Source organism: Schistocerca cancellata, chromosome 3 (genome assembly GCF_023864275.1).
Source record: "Schistocerca cancellata isolate TAMUIC-IGC-003103 chromosome 3, iqSchCanc2.1, whole genome shotgun sequence".
Classification (NCBI taxonomy): domain Eukaryota; kingdom Metazoa; phylum Arthropoda; class Insecta; order Orthoptera; family Acrididae; genus Schistocerca; species Schistocerca cancellata.
The window spans coordinates 78018622-78042833 of record NC_064628.1 but is presented as its reverse complement, the minus strand read 5'-3'; the positions used below and the strand labels follow the sequence as shown (position 1 = coordinate 78042833).

Here is a 24212-nt window from a genome sequence, read left to right as displayed (position 1 = left end):
TAAAATAGTATACAGATGAGCTAGCTCTCACTAGGGAGTAGATGCTCAGACTGTACAGAATATATAAAAATTCTTGTAAACAAGGACTTGAGCTAGATAATACTTCTTATAGAGCTTATCTAAAACGTAAAAAAATCTACAAAGACAAATTGTCCTTGGCCAAAAAACAGGCATGTGAACATTACGTTGAAAGTGCTCCCAACAAATGTAAGGCAGCATGGGATATCTTCAACCAATATAATTCACAAACCCATACACAAGATGCAAAGCTGGTCCACAGAAGAAGTAAATAATTACTTCCTAACCTCAGAGAGTGATCTGAAAAACAAAATCAAGCAAAATGGCACTTGTGCACTAGATCATCTTGGTGCTGTGCCCCATAGGAGGTATACTTTCCACTGGAATGTTGTCACCCCAGAGGATATTGTAAAATCTGTGGCAAGGTTCACCAACTCCAAAAGTATAGACTGTTATTGGTTTTCTAACTATGTAATGAAAAAAATAATACACCTTATCTGTCAACCTCTTTCTTTCATTTTTAATGTGTGTTTAGAATCTGGAATTTTCCCAGATGCACCCAAAACTGCTAAAGTGATACCAGTCTTTAAAAAGGGAGATAAGCATCTGCCCCAAAACTGTCGACCAGTTTCTATTGTCCCAATTTTCTCTAAAGTTTTTGAATATCTAATGTACAGTCAACTAAATAACTATTTTGAAAAGCATGATCTCCTCTCCAACAGACAGTTTGCATATGAACATGGTAAAAGTAGCTCTACTGCTGTCACTGAAGTTGTAAACCAGGTGTTAACTCATTCGAAAATAAGGATCTAGTATCAGTTGTACTGTGTGATCTTAGCAAAGCCTTCGACTGCATACCATCTAAAACCCTATTTGCAAAACTGGAAATTTATGGCATACACAAACCATCTTTAGATGTAATCGAATCATACTTAAGTAACAGGAGACAGTTTGTATCAATTAAAAATAGATGCTCCTTGCTGAAGGAAGTTCGGACTGGAGTGCCTCAGGGCTCAGTCCTAGGTCCTTTTCTGTTCATAATTGCAATTAATGACTTACCTTACCATGTAGGAGCAAATTCAATTGTGTGTTATGCAGATGACACAACATTGCTCAATACACACCATGACACAACAGAACTGCATCAGACAACACAGGAAAAACTAGACCTAGTAATGAATTGGTTTTCTTCTAATGAACTCCTATGTAATCCTGATAAAACACATAAATTAATTCTAGGTTTAACGACAGCTGTTGAAAGCAAATCAGTAAAATTGTTAGGATTCCACATTGATTCAAAATTAAACTGGGAGGAACACATTAGCCATGTCTGCAAGAGAATAGCAAGTGTGTTATCTCATCTGGAGACTGACAGATGTAGTCACTGATGAGTATCTAAAGGTGGTATATTTTGGCCTGTTCCAATCACACATTTCCTACAGCATATTGTTATGGGGACATTCTTGCTTTTTCAGTGAAATTCTGAAAATTAAAAAAAAAAGTAATCAGAATAATGAGCAAAGTTAAGCCCAAGGAACACTGCTGCCCCCTCTGTATCAAGCACATGATATTAACTGTTGTGAATCTATACATTTACACAGCACCGCTTTATGTCAAAAACAACTTAAATGAGTTCGAGACCAGAGAGAACATACATCCTCACAACACCAGCGGTAAACTGGACATCGACATACCAATACACAGACTCACAAAGACTGCAAATTCACACAAAATAATGAGTTTAAAACTCCAATAAACTTCCAGCTTCTGCTTGGTCACTGACCAGTAATATTTTCAAACGTAAGGTTTATGACTGGTTACTCAAAATCCCTTTGTTAGATATTTCAAAGAGGAATTCGAAGTTGAACATCTCAGTTACGTAATTATTTTGATTCACTAGAGCACAACACACTTGCAGTATATACTTTTCGTGTGTGTGTGTGTGTGTGTGTGTGTGTGTGTGTGTGTGTGTATCCAAAACCTCCCAAAACTGTATTCTATTTCTCAGATGGGTCTACTGTGCAATACAAAAAAAAAAAAAAGACTACTTAAATCTCTGTTTCCATGAGAAAGATTTTGAAGTGGAAGCAGAGTGGCCCTTTTTTGCCACAGCACATGGCAAAGGGGCTTGTGACAGTGTTGGAGCATCTGTAAAGAGACTGGCAGCTCGCACCAGTTTGCAAAGACCCATTGAAAACAAAGTAAAAACCCCATTGCAACTTTTTGAATGAATGGGCAGTAGAAAACATTAACAATGTAGAGTTCATATTAAGCTGAAGATGTTTCTTGAAAAATCACTTTGAACAAGCATTGTTTATCAAAGGAACACATCAGTACTGTTGGTACACACTAGTGAAATCAAGGAATCGACACAGTAAAACTTTTGCTAACACACATGTATTTTCACAACGTCCATTTACAGAGAAGAAGTCGTATATCCGCTGCAGAGGGCAGCACAACCTACAGTATAAACACAACAACAGATGACGTAAGAGTCTTTATTCCCCGACACCCTCCCCACCCTGGTCCATCTCGGGAGGGATGACCAGCTGGACTGGTCGCCAGATCTTCATACCATCTGGCTGGCAGAGGATGATGCACCATGTTTTATTGTCTCTTCTGTGCCACACTTCTTCCACCACAGCCCTCTTCCACAAGTGCCATGGTTTGCTGTCTTCTTGGAGCAGAACAACCTCTCCAATTCTCAGCTTCCTTTGTGAAAGGTATCCCTTCACCTCATGGTATTGTCTTGGCAGCTGGAGGTATTCGGTCTTCCACCTACGCCAAATGTTCTCATTGACCTTTTGTCTGTCGGAACTCCTCGGCAAGGTCACTTCTAGTTGCTGGCTCTGGCCCAAATGGAATTGTTACTAATTTTCCACTGTTTAGAAAGTGGGCTGGCGTCAATGCAGTATCGCTCTTTCCTTGAGTGATGGGTCATGATGCTGATCAAGGTGGTGTTCAAACGTGGGGGCGACCAAGAACTTTCCTCAAGCAGCACTTGACAGAGCCTATCATGTGTTCCCACCAGCCTCCTCACCAAGCCACGCCTGGTGGTATGAATTTCCAAGTGATTCCATGGTGGGCATAGTTGAGCTGTATGTCAGTATGATGCATGATTTTGGAAAGCTCTGACAGTCTGAGTTGAGTGAATGGAATGTTGTAGCATTGTCCGAGTAGACAGTGACTGGTAGGCTCTTACGTCCTGCAAAGTTTAGCATGGCCATCAAAAATCTGTCAGTGGACATATCAGTGGCAAGTTCAATGTGAATGACGCGTCTTATGGCACATGTGAATAAGATGAGTAGACTTCTTTGTTTGGTGTCCAGATTTGGGATATAATGGTCCAGCAAAATCGATGCATGTTACTGCAAATGATCTCGAAGGCTGAACTCTGTCTAGTGGTAGTGGAGCCACCATCTCCTCATACCGGCGACTTTATTTGTGGTAGGCAAGAGTGAAGAACTCTCCAAACAGCTTGTCATCCTCACAGAATCCAAAATTCTTCTCACAGTTTCCCTAACATAATCCGCTCACCGAGATGATGCAGTCTTTCATGTGTGTGTGTGTGTGTGTGATGAGAAGCTCAGTGAAATTGTGATGTCCATCCAATATAATTTGATGCTTCTCTCAGTGTGACAGTGCAGCATGTTGCAGTCTACCATGATGTCGAAGGATGCCATCATATATAAAGGGATAGTATCAAGTGATCTTTGATTCCTTGGGCAATTGCCCTTCCTTATGCTGTGCAGACAGTTCAGCAGTGAAGAGTTTCTCATGAACTCTTATGATCCAGTAGGTGCGTGCATTTTGTAATTCCAAAGCACTGAAACTGCCAGAGATTCTATTTTTATTTCTTGTTGTGCTGATAAATCGAAATACAAACGCAGATACATGCAGTACTCGCCAATATGAACTAAACCCTGCTGTGTCTAATAGTGGTTCAGTGGTGATCAGGGTGATATTTGCTCTCATTTTGGCTCGTGGCATTGACGGAAGTGGGGCTGGGATGTCCAGTGGCCAGAACTGCTTGTCTTCTGAAAGCCATGGTGGGCCACACCACCAGATATCAAGAGTGACTAGCAATTTGCGTGTAATTCCCACATGAGATGATCTGCAGGATTTTGGCTTCCCAGGCAGTGCCTCCATTGGCTCTGTGTGGTGTGTGTCAATATCTCTGTCACTCAATTGCAAATAAAGGTTTTCCATTTGTTTCAGGGTGTATATAACCCGGGACAACTGGGAGATCCAGGAAAAACCCGGGAATTTTTTCATCTGGGGGAAAACCGGGAAAAACCTGGGAAGTTTTTAAAATTCCCAGAATTTTTGATTGTTTTAGTTTTCAGTTAAATTTTTGTAATTTTGATTGGTAAGAACTGATACTCTACCAAAGGATATTACTGTATCTTCGTACTGCAGAATAATACATCAAAAACATAAACAAGAGAAAAAAAACAAAAATAGCTTAAATTGCAGAGGAAATGCGCCATGTACAACAAGGACACACAGTGCTCATACAAGCGTCTGCCAATAGCAAAATGTGTCAAAGGCTTTAGGAAGACTATGCAATTCTTCATAACAACAAATTGCCTCTGATGAGTGTGAAGTCACTACTGTTTACATTAGATTCGTTTTAGCAGTTCTGAACGGGCTCATGCGCAAGCGCAGTTGAGTCGCATTTGAGTAGTAGATTCTCCTGCTTGTGACTACAGGAATGTGGCTGTTGGCTGTGCAAGCAGTCACAGCAAGCAGCTAGATGCTACCGGGAAAAGGGGGTGCCAAATTCATATTCTTGTGGGGGAAAAAAACTTATTTCACAAAGCACCTAGCGTCCAGCGCACATTTGTCTATTGATTATTCATATGATTTTGAAATGCATCCCTATAGGTTTTTGAATATTTTTGAACACATTTTAAGTTTATTTCTGAATGAATCATAAGTTGATTTTTTAATGCATGCATAGTGTACGTGATGTCTGTCAGGAGAATCCTCGTGGCATCTAGAAATAAAGTTTCCGTAAACAAAAGAGGACGGGGCTATACAAGCTGAGAGGAGTAAAGCTGAATGGATGAACGCCAATCGTTGTCTGATTATGTGGTTAATTGGGCTTGCAAATGTTCAGCGTTGCTATAATTACTAGTGAAATCCATAGAGTCAGACTACCAGAGTGGAAATAAATGACTAACAGGAATAACAGGTGAGAGAGATTACATATTATCTTCTCGGTGGATCCAAGAAAATGAAACTTTGACAGAAAATTTTTGGCCAGATCGCTACACTAGTAAGAACCAGTTGTACAGTCCCCGGCTAGAAGATGCTTAAGTTATATTCTGGAAGTAATGCAGAAAAAGTGTTGTATGAATATATAACAATGCCTAACCAGAGTATAATCACGGGACAACTAAACCTGTGATTCTGACAGGGTTTGTGAAGTTAATCGGCGAACAAATTTTGACAATGGCAGGAATAGCTACAGAATTCTTGGTGACAAGATTGTTTGTTAGAACAAGGAAGGAGAAGAAACGGGGACATCACACAAATTGTGGAAGAATAAGACGATTCCAAATTTGTATAAAAATTTTGTAATACTACTTTTTTATCTCGTGCTTGAGAAACTGGTGCATATGAATGAAATGTGAAACTATTTCCTAACATAAATCTTATTGCTAGTAGTAGGCCTTATAGGCATCTGATGATATTGGTAGTTCGTGAATTATATTCTGTCGTGTTATAAAAATGACCATTTGTGCCAAAACACTCTCATTTATTTGGTGTGTGTTACAAAATTTCTGCAATATTAGAAAGGCCTATTTTGTTTTGTCTAGTAGACAGTGACAGAATAGATGTAATCAGATCGAGAAACCACACTAACCTTGGGTATTATTTGTATTAAAAGCTTTTTCAGTATTAGGTAACGACATTTCGATTTTTCATGTAGCAAAACGTTTGACGAACTTTGATGAGGTAGTAGATTCTTTTGCTGAAAGGAAAGCAAGAAGAAATAGATGTGGTGCAAGAAGAAAGCTGTAGCAAGATTAGTTTAATAAGTCACGGCCACAAAATACTAATGCGAATTCTTTACAGACAAATGGAAAAACTGGTAGAAGCTGACCTCAGGGAAGAATAATTTGGATTCCGTAGAAATGTTGGAATGCGTGAGGCAATAGTGACCCGAAGACTTATCTTAGAAGCTAGATTAAGAAAAGGCAAACCTACGTTTCTAACATTTGTAGACTTAGGGAAAGCTTTGGACAATGTTGACTGGAATACTCTCTTTCAAATTCGGAAGGTGGCAGGGGTAAAATACAGGGAGCAAAAGGCTATTTACAATTTGTACAGAAACCAGATGGCAGTTACGAGTCGAGGGACATGGAAGGGAAGCAGTGGTTGGGAAGGGAGTGAGACAGGGTTTTAGCCTCTCCCCGATGTTATTCAATCTGTATATTGAGCAAGCAGTAAAGGAAACAAAAGAAAAATTCGGAGTAGGAACTAAAATCCATGGAGAAGAAATAAAAACTTTGAGGTTCGCCGATGACATTGTAATTCTGTCAGAGGCAGCAAAGAACCTGGAAGAGCATCTGAACGGAATGGACAGTGTCTTGAAAGGAGGATATAAGATGAACATCAGAAAAAGCAAAACGAGGATAATGGAATGTAGTCGAATTAAGTCAAGTGATGCTGAGGGAATTAGATTTACACTTAAAGTAGTAAATGAGTAGCAATCTATCCTTTTCAGTTGCTGTTATTCCATCCTGGACTTTCCATTGTGTGATACTTACCGTTAACATCTTTTGGGTAATAATATGGAATTTTTGTTTTTGGCCATCACAGTATCAAAGGATACGTAAAGCACTAAAACAGGCTTATAGATAAGTAAAAAAACTGGGCACTTGCACTGAAATCATACAATTTCGTTGTAATACGGAGTATTTCATCGTTTTCCGCTTCTCACCATACCAGCAGCATAACTTGCTTGCCAAATATTTCCTATTAGAGTGTCTTGCTCCAACACTACGTGAATTTCAGGATGTCATCTGATGTAATGTCCACCAGGTGGTGTTAACTATTTCACATATATTGATATTACCTTGACAGATAAAAAAATACCAGACGAGATTCGTTTCTAGACTACCATAATGGAAATACAAAACACAGCATTTAAAGTTATAGAAAGCACCTAGTTAGTTACTTTGTTGCAGCATTAATGGCCTGTTTAATTTATGTGATTAGGTTGAGTTTGAAGTGAATAGAATGATGTGGTAAATTTAGAACTGGTAAGCCACTAAACAGTTTTGGAAGAATACTCAGCTACATTTTCATAATTAAGGGTTGCAAGTAATACTGTAAAAAGTCTTACTTGTGCAGTTCCCTGTAATGTTTTATTTTGATAGAATAGATGTGGTGCTTGTTGAATGGTATCATTGTTTCTTCAGGCCCTTCGAAATGTCACTCCATGTACAACATATGTCTCCTTTATTCTGCAACCACATCCATTTTTTATTTGTTTGTTATAGTTTTTTATGCTCTATTATTGGTAATACCTAAAATTATTATTATTATTATTATTATTATTAACAACTATTCAAAAACTGTTACAGACGGTGTGTGAGACTGTCCTGAAAATAATGACACTTGGAGATACTCGTATAATTTCTTGTGGGCTGCAAGCTTTGCATGGTCTTTTCATCTCCTGTCCATCATCTAAAACACTACCTGGAGAGCTTAACGCACAACTGGTCGCAGCACTTTTTGACTATCAACCTGCTGCCAGCGATACAAGTCCTACTCTCGCTTGGTTGTTAGTCATGCAGGAAGCGCACATAAATTTGGCAAAGTGAGTGCTCTTTTTCAGATTGATGTGTGATGTTTAATATTTTGCTTCCAGGTTAGATTATCTGTGTGGTTAAATGTAATTGTTATCTGTGTATTCTTCCTATTTTTCTTTTCTGTGATATGAATCAGTAAAGCATTCTGCAAGTGTATATTCTCTGTTTGAACTCGCAGGTCTTTAAATAAGTCTGTAATGAAACTGCTGCCTTTTGTCAGTGTGTTCCCTGGAGCTGACTCAGCTGACAGTCTATTGATCCAGTAGTTATGTCCATATATTTTTCTGTTGCTGGGATTGCTGTACCAGGTCAGCCTTCAGAAATGTTCTTCATAGTGAGAGCCATAACTTCCAGTTTCCATTGTTTCCTCCTTCAGTTCCTAACTACATATAACCCCTTCTACAATTGTGGAATTAGGTCCTCTAGGAGAAAAGATAATTTTCCTAAGATTTGCATACACCATTATCACATGACCTTTTCTGACAGAGGTACCATCTAGTCCTGTAATATCATGACCAAATATTTTGGATTTATGAACTGGATAGATAATTCTTGCCAGGCTGAAGCTACAAGTTGAGTTTTCCATGTGTATGGGTGAGTGATGTCTGGCAAACAGTTTTAATCTGTCAGCCGAGTTACATTAATAATGATGAAATATTGTACATACCACTTACAATAAATTTTCTCTGTACTTAACACTTCCTGTGTTCTTTTCACGTATAACTTTTGGTAAATAATGTGGGAGAAAGATGATAACTCATCAAATAGTAGAGGCCTTGTGTCATCAACAGTCACATAAACAATGAATCCTTTTTTGAGCTGCAAATACACAAACATCTGTACAGCTACAACGAGCATTGTTGTGTGTATGGGCGCGTGCACCGTTGACCAATAAAAGAAGTTGTCTGAAAGCTACTGAGTTTTCAGTCTAGTTTATGTGCTTGTCAACAAATCAGTGCAAATGAGAGTTGGGTTTGCTCCTAAGTTATTTACATTCTACCAGGACTTCCCGTTACAATATTTCAGCAACTTAAAATTGTGTACAGTATCAAGGCAGTAACTTTCCAAGTAGATCATAGCATAAAACCAACTTTTCCTTTGAGTAATTTTTGTTAATGCCTGTCAGACACTGCGATTCTTTGTTGATAATTGTGCATAACCTGTTATAGAAGTTGCTTAAAACCTGTCTGTTCTTCAGGGTGGATATAAATTTGTGCCTGGCGAATGTGCCCCGGTTTTTCTCAGTAGCCATACAGATGTGGTCATCTGAACGACCTGAAGTCAGAGCAGGCACTACACATGCTATGGAGGCATTGGCACAGGAGTGTTTCACAGACCACTCTGCAGCCAGTGATGTGCGAGATGTAGCTTTGGCAAAGGCAGTAAGCTGTGCACAGGCAGGCTTGAGTTACCAATATCATGATTCTTGGCCACATGTCATGCATCTTCTTGGAATTCTGTATGAGGTATTATATCTTAGTTTTTTTCTGTTTTTATACGTTTGTTTGTTATACTTATTTAAAATGTCTTGTTTTAATGTTAATGAGTTCTTCAAATTTAGAAGAGCAACTGTGTTCTGCCAGTCAATGAAGTACATTGTTAATGTTGCAATAATAATACAAATAATAATAGTACTAGTAGTGGTGGTTGCAGGGGTGGTGGTGGTGGTGGTAATAGTAATAATAATAATAATAATAATAATAATAATAAATGTACATTTGAATGAAGTAGAAATTTTTACAATAGTGATTTTAAACAATGGAAAATCCAGGATGAAATAATGACAATATTATGAAAAGGGCAGTTGCTATTCACCATGCAGCAGAGATGCTGAGTCGAAGATAGGCACAACAAAAAGACTGTCAAACAAAGCTTTCGGCCAAACAAGCCTTCATCAGAATTACACACACACACACACACACACACACACACACACACACACACACAGTCTCTGGCTGCCAAGATCAGACTGCAAGCAGCAGTGCATTATGGGATGTTATGGGAAAAGCAAACTGGGTGATGAGGGTAAGGAGTAGTCTGGGGTGGGGTGGGGAGGGGTTAGCAGGGTAGGAGTGGGGGTGGTAAAATGCTGCTTGTGGGAACATACAGGGGTGAGGTGTGAAGGTGGTAGGGCAGCTAAGTGCAGTGAGGAGGTTAAATGGATTGGGGGTGGGGGTGGGGGGTCAGAAAAGGGGAGAAGTAAAAAGGCTGTGGGTGCATCGGAGGGCTGTGTAGTGCTGGAATGGGAACAGGAAAGGGATAGGTGGATAAAAGACAATGACTGATGAACGTTGAGGGCAGGAGGGTTAAGGAAACATAGGATATATTGTAGGGCGAGTTCCCACCTGTGCAGAAGAGCCAGCATGGCCCCGATTAGGGAGAGGAGCCGGTGTATTCAATGCTGACATGATGAGGCATCAAGAGAACTCTTATCACTTGACTTACAGCAGGCCTGGACACTCTCCCCCGACTCGTGGGAGTGAATGGATGCAATTAGCTGGTCTCAAGCCAACAGAGAATGGCAATCGACCACCTGCAGACAAACTGCTAAGGACAACCACCTTGCAACCAAACCACTGCAAGAAGACCCTCAGAGAGTGAAAAGGAAGATCATTGAGGTTCTCCAGCACACATTTCCAGATAAGAAGATGGTGAAGAAACTTCTTCCACAAGCAGCTGTACCTCCTAGACCTTACTTACTATGTAAGTCTATGAGGAATGAATGCCTCTCCGCCCAATTGTGAGTGACATTGGAGCACCAACATAAGACTTCGCAAAACACCTGACATTGAAGCTCACCCCATTTGTATGCAGCACCACATAAGAAGTTAGGCACCTTTCATCCAGCAACAATAGAACTTCTGATTGAGCCAAGAAGACCTCATCGTGAGCTTTGGCATTGTATCCCTTTTTACTAGGGTACTTCTAAGAGACTTGCTAAGGCTCATAGGAGAAAGGTTTGGACCAGTGCTAACAAAACAGCTAGATTTTGTGCTTATGTCAACCTACTTTCTGTTCGATGGGAACTACTACAAAGAAACAGATAGAGTAATGATGGGCTGCCCACTATCACCAGTAGTGGCTGGTATGTTTGTGGAGGCTTCTGAAGAAGCAACCCTGGAGTTGGCAGTGTACAACCTCTCTTGCTTTCTTCGATACGTAGACGATACATTTTTAATCTGGTTGCTTGGGCGACATCACCTGCAAGACTTTCTGCAGTACCTGAACTTGCTGCACCAGAATATCAAGTTCATGATGAAGGCAAAAGAAAACAACCAGCTTCCATTTCTGGATATGCTGGTCAGGTGAGGACCAGATGCAACACTTGGACATGGTGCCTACTGTAAACCAACACAAACAGATTTGTACCTGCATGCCTCCAGCTATCATGCTCCTTCACAGCAAGAGTGTGCTGTAAGCACACTGGTACACAGAACAAGAAAGATCTCAGACGTTGACATCTTAGCTGCTGAACTGCAGCACTTACAGGCCGTGTTTTCCCACAAACAATTACAACAAACACCAGATAAAACCTGCCTTAAGATAGAAGAAACTGAGAGTGCAGTCTACCACTGATGAAGACAAACTGGCTGTGATAGCAGTTATACCATGCTTTGGGAATACATCAGAAAAGATTGGCAGATTGATCTGAAAACACAATGTCAAGTGCGTGTTTCACTCTCCACTCAAGATAAAATCCTTATTAGGATCAGTCAAGGATGACTTAGGACTCCGTAAAACTGGGAGTTTATCATATCCCTTGCAGTTTGGGAAAATGTATGTAGGACAGACCATCCATATTGTAAGAGGAGAGATGCAGTGAGCATAAACGCCACACAGAAGATGTACAGCTGACAAAGTCTGCCATGGCAGAGAATTGCATCTTCCATGGACATGGCATGAACTGCAATGGCACAAAGGTGTTGCAGCAATCAAATACCTTCTGGGATTGTATTCTCAAAGAGGCAGTGGAGATATGACTGCAAGAAGAGCTACTAGGAAAGTACAGCAGCATTCAGTTAAGAAAGGCCTAGGATCCAGCCTTGGAGTATGATCAAATCACATTGGATGTCTACATGGAAATCCGTTCCCATCAGGACATTTGGAGAAGAAGCATTGTAACCATGGTGACTGAGAGCTACATGCGGCTGTGACTACAGAAGGAGTGAGGTCATGATCTGTAGCGGGGAGCCCTTTGCTTCCTCAACCACCAGCCATGCACCATGCGGAGGCTGCTTTGGGTGGTTGGGGGGGGGGGGGGGGTGTAAAGACTATATAGAGTCGGCAGCCATCAGAGATCAATTACACTCCAGGAACTATAGAAGATGTCAAGAAGTCGGCTTGCCAAAATATCATACTTTTTGGATGATGCCTGCTGGACGAATACCCAAAAAAATTCAAAAAATCATTTAGGTCTGGTTTTTCTCCCCTGCACCCCTCCCACCTTTTAAAATGGTTGCTGAAAATCAGTTACGTCATTATTTATTGTTTTATACACAATGTGTAATGGAAAATAATTCCTATCATCAAGTGTGTTTTCTTGCAAACTTCACACTTAAAATTGAATTGTTGTGATGTATTTTCTGTAAATAGACATGCAAATAAATTACTGGTACTGGTGATATGTCTTATTGACACTGGCAGATGTGACTGTAATTGTACTTTGGTAATTCTGAAGTGCCTTGGTGTGTGGTAAGAAGCAGATTTGAGTTTCAGCATGAGAGAGGAGGTCCCATGACAGTCTTGTTGCCATATGTGGCAGAGCTTGAGAAAATCTTTCACATGCCCAACAACAGATGTGAAACCAGAGTGTAAACTACAAGCTTGCTAATATGGTGTTGCGTTCATGTGGAAGTGCCTCTTCGTACAAATACTGTACAATACGAGTAACTGAAAATTGGTTACTTTATTGAAACTGACACCAAGAGTACAGCTCATCTAAATACAGTTCACTATTAAATGCACTGTCCATTAGCCTGAATAATCATCATTTGTAGTGCAAACTGCTATGAGATGTGCAAGAAGAGAATCAGTGAGGTCCTGGAAGGTACCAGCAGGGATGTGGAGCCATGCTCACTCCAGTACCGTGGCCAGGTGCACTGTATTTCTCAGCTGAACATTAGAGGTGTGAACAGTCCAGTCGAGGTGATAACGCAGATTCTCAGTTGGGTTTAAATCCAGGGAGGTTGGTGACCAGGAGAATACGGTAAACTCATCCTGCTGCTCTTCGAACCACACACATACACTGCGAGTTGTGCAACATGTTAATTGTCCTCGTGGCAGATGCCATCGTGCTGAGGAAAAACAAGCTGCATGTGGGGGTAGATGTTGTCCCCAAAGATAGAGGCATCCTCATGTTGATCCATTGTGCCTTACAGAATAACAAGATCACCCGAGTGCCACTAAAAAATTCTCCAGGCAGTAAGACTCTGACAATTGTTGCAGGGTGTTTGCTTTAAGGTGTTGCATGCCATACATGCCGACGGTCATCTGTCAGATGGAGTCTAAAAAGTGATTCATCTGGAAAGGCCACTGTCACCATATCCAATTGTGATATTGGCGCACAAATTCCAGCCTTCGTCGCTGATGAACGGCAGGCAGCATGGGTACAGGGACCATGCATCTATTATGGAGGCCCATAAACAGCAACATTTGCTGAACAGTCATTGAGGAGAGACTGTTCGGGGTTTACCTGGACAGTCAGTTGCTCAACAGCTGCACATCTATTTGCCTATATACGTCTCCGACAGGTGTCGCTCACACCTGTCACCTATGGCCCGTAGTGCACTACAGTCGCCTCAGCGCCACTTTTGTTTAGTGCTATTTTGCCATGCATGGTATACTTTAACCATGGCAGCTCATGAACAGTTTAGAAACGTAGCCATTTTGGAAGCCAAATATCACACCCTTTTGGACATCAGGTAAATGACCCCATTTCTACATAATGACAATAACTGCACTGTTTTTCATGCCCTCCCAATACGGTTTACATACTGTCCACTGCTAGTGCCGCCACTTGCCGTCTATGATTGGTTATTGCATGTTGACATTGAATAAAGGCGGTGTTCGCATTAATGCGACTGGACTGTGTAGTATTTGTTAGGTAAGCTGTCTTTTTGAGAGGAAATCCACATCTATATTTACATGTGGAGATTTATGATGTGCGTATTATGACAAAGAATCCCCAACAGGAAAACATTTCTATTAATTTGCATACATGAGTCATAAGATTTTCATACAAGATTACTAGTGACATGCACTTATATAGTCAGATCTCCTGTTCGTTATCTTTCCAGACACCCACCACCTACCGAAGTCCCACTGTCCGGCATTCCCCTCATGACTCAGTACCATCCAGGACTGGAGCAACTGAATTACATTCTCCGCCAGGGTTTTGACTACCTGAAATGAGAAATATCCTACCCACTATTCTTCTCACCCCTCCCACAGTGGTATTCTGCCACCCACTGAACCTTCCCAACATCTTCGTCCATCCCCACACTTGCCATGCTACCAACCCCTTACCTCATGGTGCATATCCCTGTAATAGATCTAGATACAAGAACTGTCCCATACATCCTCCCACCACCACCTACTCTAGTCCAACCACAAACATCACCAATCCCATCAAAGGCAGGGCTACCTGTGCAACCAGTCATGTGATCTGCAAGCTAAGCCGCAACCACTGTCCTGCATCCTACATGGGCATGATAACCAACAAGCTGTCTGTCTGCATGAATGGCCACCTACAAATTGTGGCCAAGAACTAGGGGACCACCCTGTTGCTGAACACGGTGCCAAACATGACATCCTTCATTTCAATGACTGCTTCACAGCCTGTACCATCTGGATCCTTCGCACCAACACCTGCTATTCTGAATTGTGCACGTGGGAACTCTCCCTGCATTATATCCTACATTCCTGTAATGCTCCTGTCCTCAACTTTCATCATTGTCCCTTTTCTGTTCCCATTCCAGCACAACACAGCCCCCTATTCCACCAATGCACCCACAGTCTTTTTACTTCTCTTCTTTTCTGCAAACCCCCCCCCCCCCCACCACCACCACCACCACCACCACCACCACCACCACCTCTGTCTAACCTCCCAACTGCATGTGGCTGACCTACCCTATCTCCACCTCATCACTGTATGCTACCACAAGCAGCACTTTACTGTCCCCTACCCCTGTCCTGGTATCCCTCCCCCTCCCCAGGCTAGCCTCCTCCTTACCCCCACCACCCAATTGCCTCTCCTGTGATGCACTGGTGCTCACAGTGTGGCTTCAGCTACCAGAGACTGTAGTCTTTGATGTGTGTGTGTGTGTGTGTGTGTGTGTGTGTGTGTGTGTGTGTGTGTATTGTGTATTGTGCCAAGGACCTAGAAATGAAGGAGAGGCTTTGTCCCTACCATAGCCCTCAGCAGTTCACAACCCCACAACAGGCTATAGCAGTCCATTCACCTCACCGCTGCCCCACACCGAACCCAGTGTTATTGTGAGCTTCAGTCAAAAAAAAAAAATGGTTCAAATGGTTCTGAGCACTATGGGACTCAACTGCTGAGGTCATTAGTCCCCCAGAACTTAGAACTAGTTAAACCTAACTAACCTAACGACATCACAAACATCTGTGCCCGAGGCAGGATTCGAACCTGCGACCGTAGCGGTCTTGCGGTTCCAGACTGCAGCGCCTTTAACCGCACGGCCGCGGTTCAGTCCCCAGTGGACAGTAACAATCTTAAAAAGAAACAACATGTTATATCAGTGCCCTTTAATGTAATAAAATTACACTGTAATCAACGTATTTTTAGTCTTTAGATTTATAGAGTTAAGATTTGCAGCAATCAAACTTCTATTTATTAAGGTTTAGAAAGGCTATCAACCTTATAGTGAGTTTTGAGACTGTTATCTACATATTCCAATTTAATGTTAATATATCTTGTACTCTTTTTGATTCAGCTGTGGGGGCAAAAAAAAAAAAAAAAAATGTTAAACCAAGATAAACATATTGTAAAATGCTCTTACCTTTGCAAGTTGAATACTTATTTCTTCAAAACCATTTGAAAAAACACTCTTCTTTGTTTCCTCTCTTGAAATAATAATTCCTTTACTAACAACTTGGTATAATTATTTGAATCGCTTTCTTAATAAATAACAAGCTGTTTAATCAGTCTGCTGTTTGAAACAAAGTTCAGGTAATAAATTATTTTAAAAGTTAATGTTTTTAACCAAACAAAAAAAGTTAATTGAAGGTCAGAAGTAGGAAGAGAATTATTCTCCGGGCCGCTGGCTATCAGCAGTGTATCCTTGCACAGCAGTACACAATACCATTCCAAAGGCTTTCCCTCTGCTGACCCTAACATGATGCAAGCACAAGCAGCATGAAGAAAAAAATCATATTAGTTAGCACAATATGTTGTGTCCATATATACAGTTTCCATCCAGCAGATTGATTGTTATGCTAACTCACAAGGTAGACATGTGGAACAGTGTAATTCAAAGAATATGAATTTAACACCATCCTGCTAAGTATCATTATAGGATCCAGTGAAACATTGGGCAGTATAAAATGTATTTCTCTGCCTACACACACACACACACACACACACACACACACACACACACACACAAAAAGATGTGCCCGATGGTTTGTTATTGATAATCTTGTTTCATCTGCAGAACAAAGCCTTCTGAACTGTTTTATTGCTTGTCATTAATAGTTCAAATGTTTTGTTTTTTCTTTGCAGGTAGCATTGGAAAAGGATTATAAACTCTTTCTACCTTCATTGAAGATACTGGGTGATTTACGTGACTCTCACCAATTTTCTTATTCTCGAGAATTGGAGTATGCTGTTGGAAAGGCAATTCGCTCTTTGGGACCCAGAACAGTCCTCAGTGCAATTCCATTAGAGGTAATGTTTTGGTATACTTTTAAAAGAAAAGTTGTAGTATTACTTAAATGTGAGGGTTACCCAGAAAGTAGTGCACCGCATTTTTTTTTTTCCTCTTCAACAATTCTTTATTGAACATAATGAGAATTACACATATGAATGGATATTGGTTAAAAACAGTCTTGGTTGCAATTTTATTTTTTTTATTTTTCAACTACGCGTTTCACCTTACTTAGGCATCTTCAGGTTTACCTTAATTTGGTATTTCTTAAAACGATCCTTATGAATGAATGGTGTTTTATCTACACACCCTATTTTTCTACATAATCTCCATCCCATTCTGTGGCCTTCCTCCAGTGCGAAACAAGGGTGTGTACACCCTATTGGTACCAATCCTTGTGGTGGTGGTGGAGCCAGTGGTTCAGTGTGTGAATCACCACCACCTCATCATCCTCAAAATGTTTTCCACAAAGGGCAACCTTTAATGGCCCAAACAAGTGGAAGTCGGAGGGGGCTCTGCCGAACCACCTTCTGATGACTTCACCCTCCTTGCTCTGAGACCAATTGTACTTCTGTCAAGAGCAGATGCTCTATAGACTTTGCACAAGCATTTGTGAATATTCCCCACAGTTTCTCTGTATATAGTGACAAATTCATTGCTGGCATGTTGCTTGAAATGTACATAACCTACAGACACCAATTTGAAACTGCCTTGCAGCTACACTACCTGTCGGAAGTGGCGCCCTCACTCAGGAGACTTCAAATAATACATACATAATGTTTCACATTTGCAGCGTTGTTTTTGACTTGGGTGGGGGGGAGAAAGAACAGTGCATTAGTTTCTGGGCAACTCTCGTGCTATATGATATTCATTTAAATTCCTGGTGAGTCCAGCCTCAGTGGCCAGGCACAATAGTCATGTGTGTGAGTTGTGCATGTTTTTGACTTCACCAGGAGGCCTTTTGGCCAAAGCTCAAATGTATAGCTGCCCTTTTGTTATGCATGTCCACAATTCAATGTCTCTTCTGTATCTGTCCTTGTCATAATATTGTTGATATTCCTTTAAAATGTTTTTGTTGTGGTACATTACAAATTAATGAATGATCAAGTGTAGAAAACACTTTACATCCATTGTGTGTGTGTGTGTGTGTGTGTGTGTGTGTGTGTGTGTGTGTGTGTGTATTCCCAGTTATATAGTGAGTGATAATGATGTCAGATTGATTAACGTGATGAACGTCACTCTTGATAGAGTACAGTGTTGTTACACCATGTTACAGCAGCACAGTGAGTTGAACAAGTAAAAACGAATATGTGTAGATTTTGATAGTGAACTACCGACAACTGTTATTTAAAGCTGAAGTTACTGGATAAATTCCACATTTGGACATCAGTATACAATTCACTTGCACACATACTCATCTTGACCTTGGGTCCAACACTGTTTCGCTGAAATGTGGGAAGTATTACCTCTGTAACCTCTGTAACATACCCACACTGCTCTCAGTTTACACTTTGTGCCTAACCAGGCCCGGACTTTTAAGCATGGTATCCAACTGGAGACCACAAGTGTGGGCTGTCAGTTCTTGGTGCAAATGTTACTGAAAAGTGTGTCCATGTCACTGCAGTTTTAAAGAGAGTTGTTATGTATTCATCACTGTATTTACACATTGGGTTGCTGCCCTGTGGATTGAGGAGGAAATTCCATCAGGAAACACATGAAAAATATTAGCCTTAGTCAGGGACCACACTTTTCTTTGCTACTTAATTGTCATGCTACTGTAGGAAGAAACAAAAGTTTAGAAGCAGTTGGTGATTTCTCACATTTTCTTAGTGTGATTAATTAAGTTTGTGCTTCTAGGTGTTCTGCTAAGTTGTTTTTGCTATTATATGCTCAATATTTTGACAACTGACCTGCTTGCACTTAAAGCAGACTGATTGGGCTGCAGGTACACGTAACAGCAAAACTCGCAGCATCTGAAGAAGACGGCTGGGTTGGTTGCCTAAATGTTGTGCATAAAATGGGGAGAGAGAGAGAGAGAGAGAGAGAGAGAGAGAGAGAGAGAGAGAGAGAGAGAGAGGGGGGGGGGGGGGAGCTCGGCAGAACACCCAGAAGCATGTGAGTGGTGTGTGATCAGAACAAAAGTCCTGCTTCATCCTATGCTTTCTTCGTTGTTTCTTTCTTTTCTTTCTCTCTTTAATCTTTCTCGCAGTTAAAAACAGGCAGGAAGAAAATAATCAGTTTCTTTGGTGTAGTTCATTACCACCTGCATTGTTCTCTTAAGCTGTTGGCAGCTGTTTGCCTGGGAAGAGTGTATACAAAAGAAATTAGATGAAAGGTAAATAGTATAAAGAAAAATAGATAGACAGTAAACACTCTGATAACTAACTCGTAAAGTTATATATATACACTCCTGGAAATGGAAAAAAGAACACATTGACACCGGTGTGTCAGACACACCATACTTGCTCCGGACACTGCGAGAGGGCTGTACAAGCAATGATCACCCGCACGGCACAGAGGACACACCAGGAACCGCGGTGTTGGCCGTCGAATGGCGCTAGCTGCGCAGCATTTGTGCACCGCCGCCGTCAGTGTCAGCCAGTTTGCCTTGGCATACGGAGCTCCATCGCAGTCTTTAACACTGGTAGCATGCCGCGACAGCGTGGACGTGAACCGTATGTGCAGTTGATGGACTTTGAGCGAGGGCGTATAGTGGGCATGCGGGAGGCCAGGTGGACGTACCGCCGAATTGCTCAACACATGGGGCGTGAGGTCTCCACAGTACATCGATGTTGTCGCCAGTGGTCAGCGGAAGGTGCACGTGCCCGTCGACCTGGGACCGGACCGCAGCGACGCACGGATGCACGCCAAGACTGTAGGGTCCTACGCAGTGCCGTAGGGGACCGCACCGCCACTTCCCAGCAAATTAGGGACACTGTTGCTCCTGGGGTATCGGCGAGGACCATTCGCAACCGTCTCCATGAAGCTGGGATACGGTCCCGCACACCGTTAGGCCGTCTTCCGCTCACGCCCCAACATCGTGCAGCCCGCCTCCAGTGGTGTCGCGACAGGCGTGAATGGAGGGACGAATGGAGACGTGTCGTCTTCAGCGATGAGAGTCGCTTCTGCCTTGGTGCCAATGATGGTCGTATGCGTGTTTGGCGCCGTGCAGGTGAGCGCCACAATCAGGACTGCATACGACCGAGGCACACAGGGCCAACACCCGGCATCATGGTGTGGGGAGCGATCTCCTACACTGGCCGTACACCACTGGTGATCGTCGAGGGGACACTGAATAGTGCACGGTACACCCAAACCGTCATCGAACCCATCGTTCTACCATTCCTAGACCGGCAAGGGAACTTGCTGTTCCAACAGGACAATGCACGTCCGCATGTATCCCGTGCCACCCAATGTGCTCTAGAAGGTGTAAGTCAACTACCCTGGCTAGCAAGATCTCCGGATCTGTCCCCCATTGAGCATGTTTGGGACTGGATTAAGCGTCGTCTCACGCGGTCTGCACGTCCAGCACGAACGCTGGTCCAACTGAGGCGCCAGGTGGAAATGGCATGGAAAGCCGTTCCACAGGACTACATCCAGCATCTCTATGATCGTCTCCATGGGAGAATAGCAGCCTGCATTGCTGCGAAAGGTGGATATACACTGTACTAGTGCCGACATTGTGCATGCTCTGTTGCCTGTGTCTATGTTCCTGTGGTCCTGTCAGTGTGATCATGTGATGTATCTGACCCCAGGAATGTGTCAATAAAGTTTCCCCTTCCTGGGACAATGAATTCACGGTGTTCTTATTTCAATTTCCAGGAGTGTATATAGTTCATAGTTGCATGAGAAAATAGGTACAATTTCTGTATTAATTCTTTATTTCTGCAATTTAAAAGTATGAATATAAACATTTTATTGTTTTGCAGCTTGTTGGTGAAGAGAGAACTTATGACTTTAAACGCAGTTGGCTTCTTCCAGTTTTAAGAGATAATATTCAGAATGCTGAGCTTCGATACTTTGTGCAGTTTTTTCTTCCATTGGCGTCAAGATGCAGGTTTGTTTTAAAAGTTAATTACCAATGCTGTATAAAGTGATAAAGCTGAAAAATTAGAGCATTAAAAAGAATTAAAATCTCTGTCTTGCTTTAAAAATTTTCCTGCAATTAGATGCAATCAAACATTCATAGAACTTAGCAAAATACATACATCCACATCATAATTTGTCGTTTGCTGCACATAGACATATAAGCTTTGTTTCTGGCTCTTTAATGGCATAATAAAATGAAAATCTGTTTCATTTTTCGATAAAAGGTTATTGATTTCAGAATCAGTTCTTCATCTTCCTCTTTACAATACTTTTACTCATCAAAAACCCATACTGGAAGCACATCCTCATGACACAAAGAGAGAAACTTAATGTAGTAGCTGTCTAAGAACCATACTTAGTAAGGTAGTGTAATATTCATTGATCTGTACACTAAAGTGACAAAAGTAATGGAATAGCGATATGCACAAATACAGGTGATGGCAGTATCACAACCACAAGGTATAAAAGAGAAATGCATTGGTGGAACTGTCATTTGTACGCAGGTGATTCATGTAAAAAGGTGTATGACATGATTATGGCCACACGACAGGTATTAACAGACTGAATGTGGAATGGTGAATGGTAGTTGGAGCTAGACAAATGGGACATTCCATTTTGCAAATCATTAGGGAATTCAACATTCCAAGATTCACAGTGTCAGGAGTGTGCAGAGAACACAAATTTCAGGGATTACCCCTCACCACGGACAATGCAGTGGCCAACAGCCTTCACTTAACGACTGAGAGCAGCAATGTTTGTGTAGAGTTGTCAGTGATAACAGATAAGCAACACGACATGAAATCACTGCAGAAATCAACCTGGGACATACGACTAACATAGCCGTTTGTACAGTGCAGTGAAATTTGGCATTAATGGGCTATGGCAGCAGATGACCGACACCAGTGCCTTTACCAACAGCGCAACATTGCCTTCAGTGTGTCTCCTGGGCTCATGGCCATGCCAGTAGGACCCTAGATGACTAGAAAACTATTGCCTTGTCAGATGAGTCTGGATTTCTGTTGGTAAGAGCTGATGGTACGATTGTGGCACAGGCCCCTCAAAGCCATAGACACCAGTTGTCAACAAGGCACAGCGCAAGCTGGTGGTGGCTCCATAATGGTGTGGGCTGTGTTTGCGTGGCATAGACAGGTCCTCTGGTTCAACTGAACCAATCATTGACTGGAAACGGTTATGATCAGCTACTTAAAGACAATTTGCAGCCTTAGATGGACTTAATGTTCCCAAACAATGGTGTCACGTCACTAGGCTTGAATTGTTCTTCATCGGGTTGAACATTCTGAATCACTCAAGAAAATGATTTGGCCACCCAGTTGTCCGACATGACTCCCACGGAACATCTATGGGACATAATTGAGAGGCCAGTTTGCGCACAAAATCCTACACCGGCAACATTTTCGAACAGCTATAGAGGCAACATGGTCCAATACTTCTGCAGGGGACTTCCAACAATTCCACATCATGTGCAGTTTCTGCATTACGCCGGGCAAAAGGAGGTCCAGCACTATAGTAGGAGGCCTCCCATGACTGTTATCGCTTCAGTGTATGTGCACTATGTCCTTGATTTCATGCAAGCCGACCTTCTTTCAGATTTTCATGGTCCAAAAATGTGCCTGCATCTTAGATTCAGGTACAAAGCCTAAGGAAGTTCTGAAAAATGCTGCTAGAAGCCACTGCAAGGAATTATTTTAGGGATGTTTTTTAAGAAGCTTACGAAAGTTGGAAAGCATGATAAGCTGAGTTTTACATTGTGACAGCTCCAGCTCCATTCAGAAGCTGTCAGTATGTGTCAATGTACATCAAACCATTTCTCAATGCTGCCAATATTTGTGTTTCACTGCCTTAATTTAATTTCTTATTCACAAGTACAAATAAATTCCACATTTGAACATGAACATCCTTACAAATGAGCTTTTACAAAATCTTATTACTTCCATGAGAGATCTCCACCATAGCAGATGATCAGTATGAATCATATATTATCTGCCCTGCATGCAGTGGATGAAACTTTTGTGCTGCACTCCCCCTCCTGTAAATTCATTTCTGTTTCTTCCACTGGCCCCTAGGCTGCTGAGAGCAATACTCATTACAACATTTCCAAAGGGTGCATTCAGATTTCATCTTTGTTTCAGTCTACTTTAGTACTTTGCTGAAGTGCCAGGTTTTAATCTACCATGATGAAGCTTTTTCACTATACCATAAAGTTGAAAAGAGAAATGATTTCTCTCACTGAGAAAACATCAAAACATGATGCAGGTCAGTGGTATAGGATTGATGAGAATAATGTGAGACAGTGCAATCAGCAAAAGAAACAAATTTTAGGTTGTTCCAGCAATAGAAAAAAAATTTTGGGCGAAAGTGTGGCCACTGATATAGATTATAAGTTGTACTGAATGATTTTGTTAGGGAGCAATGACAGAAGTGCTTACCCATGGATGCAGGAGTTATTCACACTAAAGCACATGATGGTGCTCAACAGCAAAAGATTTCAAAGAAGCTGCAATTGGGTTGCTTGTTTCATTAAGTGCTTGGGATTTTCTCTTCAGAGAAGCACTTCTGTTACACAGAAGCTGCCAGAAAACCATGAGGAAAATCTCGCCGCATTTCTTAATCAAATAGCATGCCAAAAATAATTACATTCTTCATCAGATAGGTATTGCAGACCAAACAGTAGTGTATTTTGATATGCCAAAAATTATGTGGTAGAAGGGAAAGGAAAAAAAGATGTCAATACGCCGTTTGCGGGTTGTGAAAAGCAGAACATGGTTCCTTGTGCAGCTGATGTCCATAAAATGTCACCATTCATTGTTTTTACACATAAGATGTTACCTAAGTCTGAGGTTTTTCCAAAAAGCATTTTTGTATGTGTCTGGTTCACAGAGGACGTGGTATTGGACTGGGTTAAACTTATTTGGCAACATTGTCATGGGCCCTTGCTAGGTTTGCCAAACATGGTTGTACTAGATTTGCACACAAATCATACCGCTCTGGCTGTAAAGAGATAATTACTAGATGGTAGAACAGACTTGTCTCCCATTCCAGGAGGGATGACATCAATTTTACAGCCATTAGTTGTTGTTTTAAACAAACAATTTAACAACAAAGTTAAAAATATGTACACACATTGGCTAATGAAAGAGGATAGGCAGTCAATGCCAGCAGGATGTGTTGAGCGTGCAAGCTTGTCTAAAGTGTGTGAGTGGACTGACCAATCTTGGAAATGTACCCCGAATAAAATTGTCCAACATGCATTTAAGAAAATGCTGTTTTTCTAATGTGCATGATGACACAGAAGATGGAGCTCTTCATAAAGAGAGTAGCAAAAAGGAATTGAGTGATGACAACTGAGAATCATCGGAGTAATGATTAAAGA

The 24212-nt window shown here is 41.5% G+C and overlaps 1 protein-coding gene across 1 annotated transcript in view; it reads left to right on the top strand.

The window, feature by feature from the left end:
• LOC126177057 (RRP12-like protein) overlaps window positions 1-24212 on the top strand; it is a 141078-nt gene that overhangs the window by 44824 nt on the left and 72042 nt on the right. Inside the window, exons 7-10 of the mRNA XM_049924294.1 lie at window positions 7617-7852; window positions 9043-9310; window positions 16588-16752; window positions 20662-20789. Of these exons, the coding sequence (XP_049780251.1) occupies window positions 7617-7852; window positions 9043-9310; window positions 16588-16752; window positions 20662-20789 (797 nt within the window). The remainder of the gene's footprint in view (window positions 1-7616; window positions 7853-9042; window positions 9311-16587; window positions 16753-20661; window positions 20790-24212) is intronic.